Source organism: Pseudophryne corroboree, chromosome 4 (genome assembly GCF_028390025.1).
Source record: "Pseudophryne corroboree isolate aPseCor3 chromosome 4, aPseCor3.hap2, whole genome shotgun sequence".
Classification (NCBI taxonomy): Eukaryota; Metazoa; Chordata; class Amphibia; order Anura; family Myobatrachidae; genus Pseudophryne; species Pseudophryne corroboree.
In genome coordinates this window covers 778,911,651-778,927,311 of record NC_086447.1, presented here as the reverse complement: position 1 = coordinate 778,927,311, position 15,661 = coordinate 778,911,651, and the positions used below count along the sequence as shown (strand labels likewise).

The following is a 15,661-nucleotide window of genomic DNA, read 5'->3' as shown; positions in this document are numbered from 1 at the left end:
GGTGCTCCTGCTTCAAAGCAGACTATTGCTCGCTGGATCTGTAGCACGATTCAACTTGCGCATTCTACGGCTGGACTGCCGCATCCTAAATCTGTAAAAGCCCATTCCACGAGGAAGGTGGGCTCTTCTTGGGCGGCTGTCCGAGGGGTCTCGGCTTTACAACTTTGCCGAGCTGCTACTTGGTCGGTTTCAAACACTTTTGCTAAATTTTACAAGTTTGATACCCTGGCTGAGGAGGACCTTGAGTTTGCTCATTCGGTGCTGCAGAGTCATCCGCACTCTCCCGCCCGTTTGGGAGCTTTGGTATAATCCCCATGGTCCTTCCGGAGTACCCAGCATCCACTAGGACGTCAGAGAAAATAAGAATTTACTCACCGGTAATTCTATTTCTCGTAGTCCGTAGTGGATGCTGGGAGCCCGTCCCAAGTGCGGACTCTCTGCAATACATGTATATAGTTATTGCTTAACTAAAGGGTTTTTGTTTGAGCCATCTGTTACTGAGGCTCATTTGTTGTTTCATACTGTTAACTGGGTATAGTTATCACAAGTTGTACGGTGTGATTGGTGTGGCTGGTATGAGTCTTACCCTGGATTCCAAATCCTTTCCTAGTATTGTCAGCTCTTCTGGGCACAGTTTCCTTAACTGAGGTCTGGAGGAGGGGCATAGAGGGAGGAGCCAGTGCACACCAGATATAGTACCTAATCTTTCTTTAGAGTGCCCAGTCTCCTGCGGAGCCCGTCTATTCCCCATGGTCCTTACGGAGTACCCAGCATCCACTACGGACTACGAGAAATAGAATTACCGGTGAGTAAATTCTTATTTTATTCTTCTGTGCTCCATAGCTCTGTGATCATATCTCACTTATTCTTGTATTATAACTCCATGCTCTTTATCACGTTAGGGACATGTAGATTATTCTGAGTGATGTCATTTAACAAGATGCTTTTAACTACAGTTTATGTAACCTGATAAAATAGCTTGCTTTCTTTGTACTCCGTTTGGACAGGTGTGTTCATTGTGTGTGTAAACAGTTTGGATTAGCTCCAGTTCTCACACAGAGGCAGATTTATTAAGCTCGGTGAAGTGATAAATTGGAAGGTGCTAAAGTACCAGCCAATCAGCTCCTAACTGTCATGTTTTCAAACCCAGACTGTAACATGACAGTTAGGATCTGATTGGCTGGTACTTTATCACCTTCCACTTTATCACTTCACTGAGCTTAATAAATCTGCCCCTCAGTCAGCTGCCATGTACAGAACATCTTATAGGAAGCGTGCACCAAATGACTTAATTTAGTTAGGTGCTGGCTAAATAGAAGTGATTTTCCAAAAGTAGATAAGCTCTCAGTGATCTATGCTTACATCTCACAGGTTGGACTTCTCACATCAACCAGACTTGGCAGAATGGATCAGTGTTACTGGCCAGCAAATCAGAGTACTGAAAGAGCTGGAAGCAGAGAAGATGAGCACTGGTGAGTATAAAGTGGTTAGTGTGTGTGTGTGTGTCACACTGCTATCACTTTTTTTGGTGTTCTTTTTTTGGTGTTTTTTAAATAATGAAGCCAAATCATTGTTACAGATGAATCCGACTCTCCCAAGCAAGTAGATCTTCCTGAAGGCTTCCGGCCTACTTTCCAGCCAAAGTACGTATCTAAAAAGTAAATGTATCCTATTACGTCATAAAATAGGAAGTGGCAAAAGCTTGAATCCGTCAAGTTAGCATTCAGTAGGTCAGGCCTCCCCGGCTGTTTTGAAACTAGACATCCCAACATGCCCTTCCACATTTTAAGCATTCCCTAATAGTAAAACTGTGGCCTGGCATGCTGGGACTTGTAGCTTCTCGACAGCTTGAGAACCACAGGTTGGCCAGGTCTGCAGCTGATGATTGATGGGATCATTCTGCAAACTTAACCTGATGATGATGTTCCCAAGAATGATCTATATTGTGGAGAGTTTCAGCATTCACTGATTGAACTAACCTTAGTGTTTGGTCAATCATCCGTTTTTTTAGAAATCCATACTCAGACAGCATTAAAGAGATGCTGACAACGTTTGGGACAGCGACCTACAAAGTCGGACTTAACGTCCATCCCAACGAGCAGGATTCCCGAGTCCCTATCATGTGCTGGGGCAGCTGTGCTTACACCATACAGACTATTGGTAAGTGTGTACTCGTTAAGTTACAGGTGTTTCGTCTAGGCAGAGTTTAATTGTGGTTTCTGTTGTCTTCAGAACGAATATTAACAGATGAAGAAAGACCCTTATTTGGAAATCTCCCATGTCGACAGGTAAGAACAGCTGAAGAATGGATGAATTGTGTAGCCTAAAAGAAAACTAAGGAGTAAAGCCTCATTCGGGGCTAAAGCTTAAAGGTCCAGGACAGCTGAAGCAACATTGCCGGACCCTACCGTTGTTTTTGCTAAAGAGCCCTACACTTGTCTTTGCTCTAGGACCCAGCGGTGCAATGTTCCACCCCTACTTCTGGGTCTTCATTATTCCCCCTCCCCAGTATCTCTTATAATAGGTTTCAATTATATTAGCTTATTTACTATTTTAGGATGATTGCTTGAAATCACTGACCAGGTTTGCTGCAGCGCACTGGACGGTGTGTCCTTTGACGGTGGTGCAGAAACACTTCTCTCGCCTTTTTCAAGGTAAGTTTCTTTACATATGGTAGCAGCACTACCACATAACTTTCTAAGAACAGGATAAAAGTTTTTTGGAAGGTGATACAGGTTCTTTTTAAGTCAAAATAATGTAACATTGCGGTTATTTAGTTGTTCTCATTTTGCCTAAGGCACTGCACAAGTGCAGAAAAAAAATAGTTTTTCTGTGTCTTCCGCTCAGGAGAAAAAAGCACTTGCTTTAGACGAATGCAAAGGGGAAGATGCAGAGTAGAACACTGGTCAGACATTATTACATTGTGTGCACAGAAGTAAATGCAGATTTGTTGAGTTGTACACATCTATGTGACCACGCTGCCCCTATCCATACTCTGTTTCTTAACAGTCATCTGTATTGGTATGCTCTTTCACCAACCGGATCATGTGCAGTGTGTAATGCGTAAGTTATGTCTACAAAACTGAATCGATGTTCAACTCTGCATCCAGCCAAAGACTTTGTCAGCCCTCTCTCTACCGTATGCCTTCTCCTGGTTGCTGCTGCTTGCATTACAGTGTTATGTGTATTCATGGTACAAAGAAGCTGACAGGAGGCATCACCTGTCTCCATGTTTGCTTCTAATAGGTGATATTTTTCTATACCAAGTAGGGGAAGCATGGGAAAACGAAGAATCTTTCTCCACAGTGCACAGTAGGCAATTATCCCAAATGTGGCAGCTGCTCTTTAACCTGTTTTATTTGTTTTGGTTTTTTTTTTACATTACAGTATTGGTGATGGCACTTTTCCTTTGTATTTATTCACTTAATGGCTATAGCTGTGCACGGATATTATAGCAGCTCCCATCATAATAAGTTCTCTTATATAAAATAAAATAAAAATTGTTGTTTCTTTCAGTTCTATAAAATAAACTTTATTTGTAGCACACATACTGAATGCTATTCTTTATAATCAGAAATAGTTTTTGTTTCTCTTTTGCAACATATTAACTTATTTCTGGTCGCATTCAGCATTTATCATAACTTTTTATTAAGAGTTGTTGCAAGTGAGTTCATGTGTATTACTTCTATATCTATTATTATCTCACTGAATATATTAGATCTTTAGTAACTGGTATTATCAAATGGAAAGATGATGTACATTGCTTATTTGTGTCTTCATGTGTTTTAATACAGCACTCGTGTCTCAAGAAGACACAGAAGATTCTCCAAGCATACTTGACATTGACGTATTCCATTTAATGGTGAGCACTTTACGTACAGTATGTTCAGCATTGGGCTATTTAAATGTATTAACGTATGGCTTCAGTAGAAATGATTCCTCCAGATCAGTTGCTGTTATTATCCTTCTCTAAAGTAATGTGGACTTATAACATCCTCTTACCTTTCATAACCCATAGAAGTTACATGCCTAATGAAGTTTTTGAGGTTTTCTTGTGGCCCTGTGAAAACTTCCATAGCTTAGATTGCATGAACTATAGGATTATTACTTAAGGACCATGTATTGAAATGTCATTCAGGTGCAAAATGTATACACAATGATCACAACAAACTTGCTTACTTTGTTTAAGCTACATTAGGCAGATAAAAGCGGACTCTTGAGTATCAATGCAAATTTTGCAGCTAAATGCAATTTTAGAGAATAAGGGGTGTAGTCAATAAGAGTCGGAAGCTGCCGTCTTGTCTGAAAGACGGCAGCTTCCGACTGATTTAGGTCGGAAGAGGTTCCGACCTATTCAGTAGGGGCTGATTTTTTCCGACAAGTCGGGAATTCCCGACTTGTCGGAAAACACGTGGATCGGCGGAATAGCCCCTGATCCGCGTGCTTCTGTCGGAAACGGGGCCAAATCCAACATGGCCCCATTTCCAACAACCTCAATCCGACTTTTAAAAAAGTCAGATTGAGGTGAGGAGACGGGGGAGAGAGAGTGCTTACCTGCGGGCACGGCTCCCTCCAGCGGCTCCCTCCACGGGTCCTTCCAGAAGCTGCCTGTGAAATCACACACGGGGAGCTGCTGACAGCAGCAGCAGGGACAGGGCACGGCCAAATCCGACAGTCGGATTTGGCCTCTCATTGAATAGGGCATGTCGGATCCATTCCGACAAATGCATGTCGGAATGGATCCGACTCTTCTTGAATTCACCCTTAAGTCTGTAATTATATAGACACCAAGGGGTATATTTACTAAGCTCCCGATTTTGACCGATTTGGTGTTTTTTCTTCAAAGTGTCATCTCGGGAATTTACTAAACTAAAATCTCGGCAGTGATGAGGGCATTCGGATTTTTTTGGAAGTCAAAGGAGAAAAATACGAATGAATACACCATCGGTCAAATACGCCTGTTATTTCATACAACTCGGTAATTTACTAAAAATTCTATTTCACAAACACTGCCGGCAATAGCCAAACACTGCCGTGAAAAAATACAATTCGTAAAAAAAAGCAGTTTTCAAATAGACCTGCTTTTTTTTACCGTGTTCTGTTAGTCATGCACGGATCCATGAGATCCGTGCATGTTTATCAGTGGGAAGGGGTGGGAAAGTGTTAAAATTCTATTAAAAAAAATGCGTGGGGTCCCCCCTCCTAAGCAAAACCAGCCTCTGGCTCTTTGAGCCGGTCCTGGTTGTAAAAATATGGGGGGGGAAATGACTGGGGGGTTCCCCCATATTTAAACAACCAGCACCGGGCTCTGCGTCCGGTCCTGGTGCAAAAAATACGGGGGACAAAAAACGTAGGGGTCCCCCGTATTTTTTGAACCAGCACCGGGCTCCACTAGTCAGAGAGATAATGCCACAGCCGGGGGACACTTTTATCTTGGTCCCTGCGGCCCTGGCATTAAATCACTAACTAGTCACCCCTGGCCGGCGTACCCTTGGGGACCCCTTAAATCAAGGGGTCCCCCCCCCCCTCCAGCCACCCAAGGGCCAGGGGTGAAGCCCGAGGCTGTCCCCCCCCCCCATCCAAGGGCAGCGGATGGGGGGCTGATAGCCTTGTGAAAAAATGAGAATATTGTTTTTTGTAGCAGTACTAAAAGTCCCAGCAAGCCTCCCCCGCAAGCTGGTACTTGGTGAACCACAAGTACCAGCATGCGGTGGACAAACGGGCCCGCTGGTACCCAGAGGCGGATTTAGACCTCATGGGGCCCTAAGCGAAATACCGATTTGGGGCCCCCCTACCTCAAACAATCCATAGCACTATATTTCTTTTTCATCCACTAGGGGTCACTGGAGTACTCTTGGGGATATGGACCGGGCGTAGCCGGAATGGCACATATTTAAATATTTAAATTAGTAACTGGCCATCCCCTCCATATTCCCATAGAGCCTTCAGTATTTTTCTGTGCCTCTAGTCGGAAGGTACTGTGGACTGAATGTCCTTCGATTCTTCAAGCAAGATTATATATATTTAGTTTTTTTTCTACCTGATCCCTTCCCAACTTATCAGAGAAGTTCGGGTTAAGGATCATTGGTGCTGCATTAGTCAGCAGATGGTCTGCCGGTGCTCATACAAAGGGCCCCGCCATTGACCTAAATCAGCGCAGCTGATTGCAGCCACTGGCTGCACAAGGACGCAGGACGGCGCTTACAGAGAAGTCCCGTCATGGCCTCCGCAGGTGGTGCAGGTACTGAGCGGTAGGCAGCTCTCACTGCCGCCGCTCACTTACTTACTTTCTCTGACGTCCTAGTGGATGCTGGGAACTCCGTAAGGACCATGGGGAATAGCGGGCTCCGAAGGAGGCTGGGCACTCTAGAAAGATCTTAGACTACCTGTTGTGCACTGGATCCTCCCACTATGACCCTCCTCCAAGCCTCAGTTAGATTTCGTGCCCGGCCGAGGTTGGATGCACACTAGGGGCTCTCCTGAGCTCTTAGAAAGAAATAGACTTAGGTTTTTTTATTTTCAGTGAGACCTGCTGGCAACAGGCTCACTGCAGCGAGGGACTAAGGGGAGAAGAAGCGAACTCGCCTGCTTGCAGCCGGATTGGGCTTCTTAGGCTACTGGACACCATTAGCTCCAGAGGGATCGACCGCAGGCCCAGTCCTTGGTGTTCGGTCCCGGAGCCGCGCCGCCGTCCCCCTTACAGAGCCAGAAGCAAGAAGATGGTCCGGAAAATCGGCGGCATGAAGACTCAGTCTTCACCAAGGTAGCGCACAGCACTGCAGCTGTGCGCCATTGCTCCTCTCACACTTCACACTCCGGTCACTGAGGGTGCAGGGCGCTGGGGGGGGGGGCGCCCTGAGGCAGCAATAAAAACACCTTGGCTGGCAAAAATACCTCAATATATAGCCCCAGGGGCTATATATGAGGTAAATACCCCTGCCAGATTCCATAAAAAAGCGGGAGAATAGGCCGCGGAAAAGGGGCGGAGCTATCTCCCTCAAGCACACTGGCGCCATTTTCCCTCACAGCTCCGATGGAGGGAAGCTCCCTAGCTCTCCCCTGCAGTTTACAACACAGAAAAGGGTTAAAAAAGAGAGGGGGGGGCATTTAATTTAGGCGCAGTATACATATATAAAAAAAAAGCAGCTATAGGGGACATAACTCAGTTAGTCCCTGCATTATATAGCGCTCTGGTGTGTGCTGGCATACTCTCACTCTGTCCCCCCAAAGGGCTTTTGTGGGTCCTGTCCTCGTTTAGAGCATTCCCTGTGTGTCTGCGGTGTGTCGGTACGGCTGTGTCGACATGTTGAATGAGGAGGCTTATATGGTGACGGAGCAGAGGCCGATATATGTGATGTAGCCCCCTGTGGGGCCGACACCAGAGTGGATGGATAGGTGAAAGGTATTAACCGACAGTGTCAACTCCTTACATAAAAGGGTGGATGACGTAACAGCTGTGGGACAGCCGGCTTCTCAGCCCGCGCCTGCCCAGGCGTCTCAAAGGCCATCAGGGGCTCAAAAACGCCCGCTCTCTCAGATGGCAGACACAGATGTCGACACGGAGTCTGACTCCAGTGTCGACAAGGTTGAGACATATACACAATCCACTAGGAACATCCGTGACTTGATCCCGGCAATAAAAAATGTGTTACACATTTCTGACATTAACCCAAGCACCTCTAAAAATGGGTTTTTAGGTTTGGGGAGAAAAAACAGGCAGTGTTTTGTTCCCCCATCAGATGAATAAATGAAGTGTGTGAAAAGCGTGGGTTCCCCCGTTTAGAAACTGGTAATTTCTAAAAAGTTACTGATGGCGTACCCTTTCCCGCCAGGAGGATAAGTTACGCTGGGAGATATACCCTAGGGTGGATAAGGCGCTCACACAGTTATCAAAAAAGGTGGCACTGCCGTTTTAGGAACGGCCACTTTGAAGGTACCTGTTGATAAAAGACAGGAGGATATCCTGAAGTCTGTATTTACACACTCAGGTACTAGACGGAGACCTGCAGATCGTGCTGCTGCAGCGTGGTCGGTGACCCTGTCAAACATGAGAACATATTAAAGACGTCGTCTTATATATGAGGGATGCACAGAGGGATATTTTGCCGGCTGGCATCCAAAATGAATGTAATGTCCATTCTGTCAGGAGGGTATTAGAGACCTGTCACGGGACAGGTGATGCTGACTTTAAAAAGATTCTGCCTTATAAGGGTGAGGAATTATTTGGGGATGGTCTCTGGGACCTCGTATCCACAGCCACAGCTGGGAAGAAATATTTTTACCTCAGGTTTCCTCACAGACTAAGAAAGCACTGTATCAGGTACAGTCCTTTCGGCTTCAGAAAAGCAAGCGGGTCAAAGGTGTTTCCCTTCTGTACAGAGACAAGGGAAGAGGGAAAAAGCTGCACCAGTCAGCCTGCTCCCAGATTCAAAATTCTTCTCTCGCTTCCTCTGAGCCCACAGCATGACGCGGGGGCTCCACAGGTGTAGCCAGGTACGGTGGGGGGCCGTCTAAAAAAAATTTCAGCGATAAGTGGGCTCGCTCACAGGTGGATCCCTGTTTCTTTCAAGAAGTATGTCAGGGATACAAGCTGGAATTCGAGATATCTCCCCCCAGCCGTTTCCTAGATTATGGCTTGCCGACAACTCCCTCAGGCAGGGAGGCTGTACTAAAGGCAATTAATAAGCAGTATTCCCAACAGGTAATACTCAAGTGCCCCTACTTTAACAAGGACGGGGTTACTATTCTACACGGGTGGGGGTACCGAAACCGCATGGTTCGGTGTGACCCATTTATATTAAAATCCTTGAACACATACATAAAAAAAATAAATTCAAGTTCAAGATGGAATCGCTCAGGGCGGTTATTGCAAGCCTGGACGAGGGGGATTACATGGTATCCCAGGACATCAAGGATGCTTACCTGCATGTCCCCATTTACCATCCTCGCCAGAAGTACCTCAGATTTGTGGTACAGGATTACCATTACCAAGTCCAGACAGGACTGTACAAGGCACCGAGGCTGTTTACCGGGGTAATGGCCGAAATGATGATACTCCTTCGAAAAAAGGGAGTTTTTAATTATCCCGTACTTGGACAATCTCCTTATAAGGGCGAGGTCCAAAGAGCAGTTGCTAGTCGGGGTAGCACTATTTTGGAAAGTGCTACAACAGCAGAGTTGGATTCTAAAACAGTCCAAAGTCACAGCTGGTTCCTATGACACGTCTACTGTTCCTGGGGATGGTTCTGGACACAGACCAGAAATAAGTGTTTCTCCGGGAGGAGAAAGCCAAGGAGCTGTCATCTCTAGTCAGAGACCTCCTGAAGCCAAAACAGGTATCGGTGCATCATTGCACGCGAATCCTGGGAAAAAGGGTAGCTTCCTACGAAGCAATCCCATTCGGCAGGTTCCATGCAAGAACTTTTCAGTGGGACCTGTTGGACAAGTGGTCCGGATCGCATCTTCAAATGCATCGGCTGATAACCCTGTCTCCAAGGACCAGGGTATCTCTAAAATGGTGGCTGCAGAGTGCCCATCTTAAGGAGGGCCGCAGGTTCGACATACTGGACTAGGTCCTAGTGACCATGGAGGCCAGCCTTTGAGGCTGGGGGCAGTCACACAGGGAAGAAAATTCCAAGGACTTTGGTCAAGTCAGGTGACTTCTCTACACAGGCAAGGCCTCTGCTTCAAAACCAGCCGGTACTGATCCAATCAGACAACATCACGGCGGTCGCCCATGTAAACCGACAGGGCGACACAAGAAGCAGGATGGCGATGGCAAAAGCCACAGGGATTCTCCGATGGACGGAAAATCATGTGTTAGCACTGTCAACAGTGTTCATTCCCGGAGTGGACAACTGGGAAGCTGATCTTCTCAGCAGACACGACCTCCACCCGGGAGAGTGGGGACTTCATCCAGAAGTCTTCCAAAGGATTGTACACCTTTGGGAAAGGCCACAGGTGGACATGATGGCGTCCCGCCTCAACAAAAAGCTATAAAAGATATTGCGCCAGGTCAAGGGACCCTCAGGCGATAGTTGTGGACGCTCTGGTAACACCGTGGGTGTACCAGTCGTTTTATGTGTTCCCTCCTCTGCCCCTCATACCAAAGGTATTGAGAATAATAATAAGAAGGCGAGGAGTAAGAACGATACTCGTGGTTCCGGATTGGCCAAGAAGAGCTTGGTACCCAGAACTTCAAAAATTATATCAGAGGACCCATGGCCTCTGCCGCTCAGACAGGACCTGCGGCAGCAGGGGCCCTGTCTGTTCCAAAACTTACCACGGCTGCGTTTGACGGCATGGCGGTTGAACGCCGGATCCTGAAGGAAAAGGGAATTCCGGAGGAAGTCATTCCTACGCTTATTAAAGCTAGGAAAGAGGTTACAGCAAATCATTATCACCGCATATGGCGGAAGTATGTTGCATGGTGTGAGGCCGAAAAGGCCCCAACAGAGGAATTTCAACTAGGTCGATTTCTGCATTTCCTGCAAGCAGGAGTGAATATGGGCCTAAAACTGGGCTCCATTAAGGTACAGATCTCGGCTCTGTCGATTTTTTTTCAAAAAGAACTAGCTTCAGTACCTGAAGTTCAGACTTTTGTAAAGGGAGTGCTGCATATTCAGCCCCCGTTTGTGCCCCCTGTGGCACCTTGGGATCTCAACGTGGTGTTGAGTTTCTTAAAATCACATTGGTTTGTACCACTAAAAACCGTGGATCTGAAATATCTCACGTGGAAGGTGGTCATGTTATTGGCCTTGGCTTCGGCCAGGCGAGTATCAAAATTGGCGGCTTTGTCCTGTAAAAGCCCTTATCTGATTTTCCATATGGATAGGGCAGAATTGAGGACTCGTCCCCAGTTTCTCCCTAAGGTGGTGTCAGCGTTTCACCTGAACCAGCCTATTGTGGTGCCTGCGGCTACTAGGGACTTGGAGGACTCCAAGTTGTTAGACGTGGTCAGGGCCCTGAAAATATATGTTTCCAGGACGGCTGGAGTCAGAAAATCTGACTCGCTGTTTATCCTATATGCACCCAACAAGCTGGGTGCTCCTGCTTCTAAGCAGACTATTGCTCGTTGGATTTGTAGTACAATTCAGCTTGCACATTCTGTGGCAGGCCTGCCACAGCCAAAATCTGTCAATGCCCATTCCACGAGGAAGGTGGGCTCATCTTGGGCGGCTGCCCGAGGGGTCTCGGCTTTACAGCTTTGCCGAGCTGCTACTTGGTCAGGGGCAAACACGTTTGCAAAATTCTATAAATTTGATACCCTGGCTGAGGAGGACCTGGAGTTCTCTCATTCGGTGTTGCAGAGTCATCCGCACTCTCCCGCCCGTTTGGGAGCTTTGGTATAATCCCCATGGTCCTTACGGAGTTCCCAGCATCCACTAGGACGTCAGAGAAAATAAGAATTTACTCACCGGTAATTCTATTTCTCGTAGTCCGTAGTGGATGCTGGGCGCCCGTCCCAAGTGCGGTGTATCTGCAATACTTGTACGTAGTTATTGTTAACTAAATCGGGTTATTGTTGAGCCATCTGTTGAGTGGCTCGGTTGTTTCATACTGTTAACTGGGTTTCATATCACGAGTTATACGGTGTGATTGGTGTGGCTGGTATGAGTCTTACCCGGGATTCAAAATCCTTCCTTATTGTGTACGCTCGTCCGGGCACGGTGTCCTAACTGAGGCTTGGAGGAGGGTCATAGTGGGAGGAGCCAGTGCACACCAGGTAGTCTAAGATCTTTCTAGAGTGCCCAGCCTCCTTCGTAGCCCGCTATTCCCCATGGTCCTTACGGAGTTCCCAGCATCCACTACGGACTACGAGAAATAGAATTACCGGTGAGTAAATTCTTATTTTCTCTGACGTCCTAAGTGGATGCTGGGACTCCGTAAGGACCATGGGGAATAGCGGCTCCGCAGGAGACTGGGCACAACTAAAGAAAGCTTTAGGACTACCTGGTGTGCACTGGCTCCTCCCACTATGACCCTCCTCCAGACCTCAGTTAGAATCTTATGCCCGGCTGAGCTGGATGCACACTAGGGGCTCTCCTGAGCTCCTAGAAAGAAAGTATATTTTAGGTTTTTTATTTTACAGTGAGATCTGCTGGCAACAGACTCACTGCAGCGAGGGACTAAGGGGAGAAGAAGCGAACCTACCTAACTGCTGGTAGCTTGGGCTTCTTAGGCTACTGGACACCATTAGCTCCAGAGGGATCGACCACAGGACCCGACCTCGATGTTCGGTCCCGGAGCCGCGCCGCCGGCCCCCTTACAGAGCCAGAAGCAAGAAGTGTTCCGGAAAATCGTCGGCAGAAGACTTCTGTCTTCATCAAGGTAGCGCACAGCACTGCAGCTGTGCGCCATTGCTCCTCATGCACACCTCACACTCCGGTCACTGATGGGTGCATGGCGCTGGGGGGGGGGGGGGGCGCCCTGAGGGCATTATAAACACCTTGGCTGGCAAATCATCACAATATATAGTCCCAGGGCTATATATGTGATAAATTACCCCTGCCAGAATCCATGAAAAAAGCGGGAGAAAAGTCCGCCGAAAAAGGGGCGGGGCTATCTCCCTCAGCACTCTCCCCTGTAGTTTTCAGGCTCAAGGGGTTAAAAAGAGAGGGGGGGCACCAAATTTAGGCGCAATTATGTGTATACAAGCAGCTATTGGGGGAAAAATCACTCCGTTATAGTGTTAATCCCTGCATTATATAGCGCTCTGGTGTGTGCTGGCATACTCTCTCTCTGTATCCCCAAAGGACTTTGTGGGGTCCTGTCCTCAGTCAGAGCATTCCCTGTGTGTGTGCGGTGTGTCGGTACGGCTGTGTCGACATGTTGGATGAGGAAGGTTACGTGGAGGCGGAGCAGAGGCCGATAAATGGGATGTCGCCCCCTGTGGGGCCGACACCAGAGTGGATGGATAGGTGGAAGGTATTAACCGACAATGTCAACTCCTTACATAAGAGGCTGGATGACGTAACAGCTGTGGGACAGCCGGCTTCTCAGCCCGCGCCTGCCCAGGCATCTCAAAGGCCATCAGGGGCTCAAAAAACGCCCGTTACCTCAGATGGCAGACACAGATGTCGACACGGAGTCTGACTCCAGTGTCGACGAGGTTGAGACATATACACAATCCACTAGTAACATCCGTTGCATGATCTCGGCAATGAAAAATGTGTTACACATTTCTGACATTAACCCAAGTACCACATAAAAGGGGTTTTATGTTTGGGGAGAAAAAGCAGCCAGTGTTTTGTTCCCCCATCAGATGAGTGAATGAAGTGTGTAAAGAAGCGTGGGTTCCCCCGATAAGAAACTGGTAATTTCTAAAAAGTTACTGCTGGTGTACCCTTTCCCGCCAGAGGATAGGACACGTTGGGAGATATCCCCTAGGGGTGGATAAGGCGCTCACACGTTTGTCAAAAAAGGTGGCACTGCCGTCTTAGGATACGGCCACTTTGAAGGAGCCTGCTGATAAAAAGCAGGAGGTTATCCTGAAGTCTGTATATACACACTCAGGTACTATACTGAGACCTGCAATTGCCTCAGCATGAATAGTGCTGCTGCAGCGTGGTCTGATACCCTGTCAGATAAATACCCTAGACAGGGATAATATTTTGCTAACATAGAGCATTTTAAAAATTTTGTCTTATATATGAGGGATGCACAGAGGGATATTTGCCGGCTGGCATCCAGAATTAAAGCAATGTCCATTCTGCCAGGAGGGTATTAGAGACCCGGCAGTGGACAGGTGATGCTGACTTTAAAAGGCACATGGAGATTCTGCCTTATAAGGGTGAGGAATTGTTTGGGGATGGTCTCTGGGACCTCGTATCCACAGCAACAGCTGGGAAGAAAAAAATTTACCTCAGGTTTCCTCACGGCCTAAGAAAGCACCGTATTTTCAGGTACAGTCCTTTCGGCTTCAGAAAAGCAAGCGGGTAAAAGGCGCTTCCTTTCTGCACAGAGACAAGGGAAGAAGGAAAAAGCTGCACCAGACAGCCAGTTCCCAGGATCAAAAATCTTCCCCCGCTTCCTCTGAGTCCACCGCATGACGCTGGGGCTCCACAGGTGGAGACAGGTGCGGTGGGGGCGCGTCTCGGGAACTTCAGGGACCAGTGGGCTTGCCCACAGGTGGATCCCTAGGTTCTGCAAGTAGTATCACAGGGATACAAGCTGGAGTTCGAGGCGACTCCCCCTCGCCGTTACCTCACATCAGCCTTGCCTGCTGCCCTCGGAGAAAGGGAGGTAGTACTGGCGGCAATTCACAAGCTGTACTTCCAGCAGGTGAAATCAAGGTACCCCTCCTTCAACAAGGCCGGGGTTACTATTCCAAAATGTTTGTGGTACCGAAACCAGACGGTTCGGTGAGACCCATTCTAAAATTGAAATCCTTGAACACTTATATACGAAGGTTCAAGTTCAAAATGGAATCGCTCAGGGCGATTATTGCAAGCCTGGAGAATTTCATGGTATCACTGGACATCAAGGATGCTTACCTGCATGTCCCTATTTACCCTGCTTACCAGGATTGTCATTACCAATTCCAGACGTTGCCGTTGGTCTGTCCCCGGCACCGAGGGTATTTACCAAGGTAATGGCCGAAATAATTATCCCGTACTTGGACGATCTCCTTATAAAGGCGAGGTCCAGGGAGCAGTTGTTCGTCGGAGTAGCACTATCTCGGGAAGTGCTACAACAGCACGGCTGGATTCTGAATATTCCAAAGTCGCAGCTGGTTACTATGACGCGTCTACTGTTCCTGGGTATGGTTCTGGACACAGAACAAGAAAAAAAAAAAAAAAAAAAGGGTTTCTCCCGGAGGAGAAGTCCAAGGAGTTGTCGTCTCTAGACAGAGACCTCCTAATACAAATACAGGTGTCGGTGCATCAATCCACGCGAGCCCTGGGAAAGATGGTAGCTTCTTACGAAGAAATTCCATTCGCCAGGTCCCATGCAAGGATCTTCCAGTGGGATCTGTTGGACAAGTGATCCGGGTCGCATCTTCAGATGCATCGGCGGATAACCCTGTCTCTAAGGGCCAGGGTGTCGCTGTTGTGGTGGCTGCAGAGTGCTCATCTTCTAGAGGGCCGCAGATTCGGCATACAGGACTGGGTCCTGGTGACCACGGATGCCAGCCTTCGAGGCTGGGGGACAGTCACACAGGGAAGAAACTTCCAAGGACTATGGACAAGTCAGGAGACTTCCCTACACAAAAATATTCTGGAACTAAGGGCCATTTACAATGCCCTAAGTCAGGCTAGACCCTGCTTCAACACGGCCGGTGCTGATCCAGTCAGACAACATCACGGCGGTCGCTCATGTAAACCGACAGGGCGGCACAAGAAGCAGGATGGCGATGGCAGAAGCCACAAGGATTCTCCGATGGGCGGAAAATCATGTGTTAGCACTGTCAGCAGTGTTCATTCCCGGAGTGGATAACTGGGAAGCAGACTTTCTCAGCAGACACGACCTCCACCCAGGAGAGTGGGGATTTCATCCAGAAGCCTTCCAAATGATTGTACACCATTGGGAAAGGCCACAGGTGGACATGATGGCGTCCCGCCTCAACAAAAAGCTAAAAAGATATTGCGTCAGGTCAAGGGACCCTCAGGCGATAGCTGTGGACGCTCTGGTAACACCGTGGGTGTACCAGTCGGTGTAT

General features: G+C 47.8%; 1 protein-coding gene across 4 annotated transcripts in view; it reads left to right on the top strand.

Annotated features, from left to right (window-relative positions):
- The window catches only part of UBR2 (ubiquitin protein ligase E3 component n-recognin 2), a 278,406-nt gene that overhangs the window by 229,278 nt on the left and 33,467 nt on the right, over positions 1-15,661 (top strand). For all 4 annotated transcript variants that reach the window (XM_063918297.1, XM_063918298.1, XM_063918296.1 and 1 more), the window contains exons 33-38: positions 1,372-1,472; positions 1,580-1,643; positions 2,012-2,160; positions 2,233-2,288; positions 2,558-2,654; positions 3,795-3,862. In XM_063918297.1, coding sequence (XP_063774367.1) covers positions 1,372-1,472; positions 1,580-1,643; positions 2,012-2,160; positions 2,233-2,288; positions 2,558-2,654; positions 3,795-3,862 — 535 coding nt within the window. The remainder of the gene's footprint in view (positions 1-1,371; positions 1,473-1,579; positions 1,644-2,011; positions 2,161-2,232; positions 2,289-2,557; positions 2,655-3,794; positions 3,863-15,661) is intronic.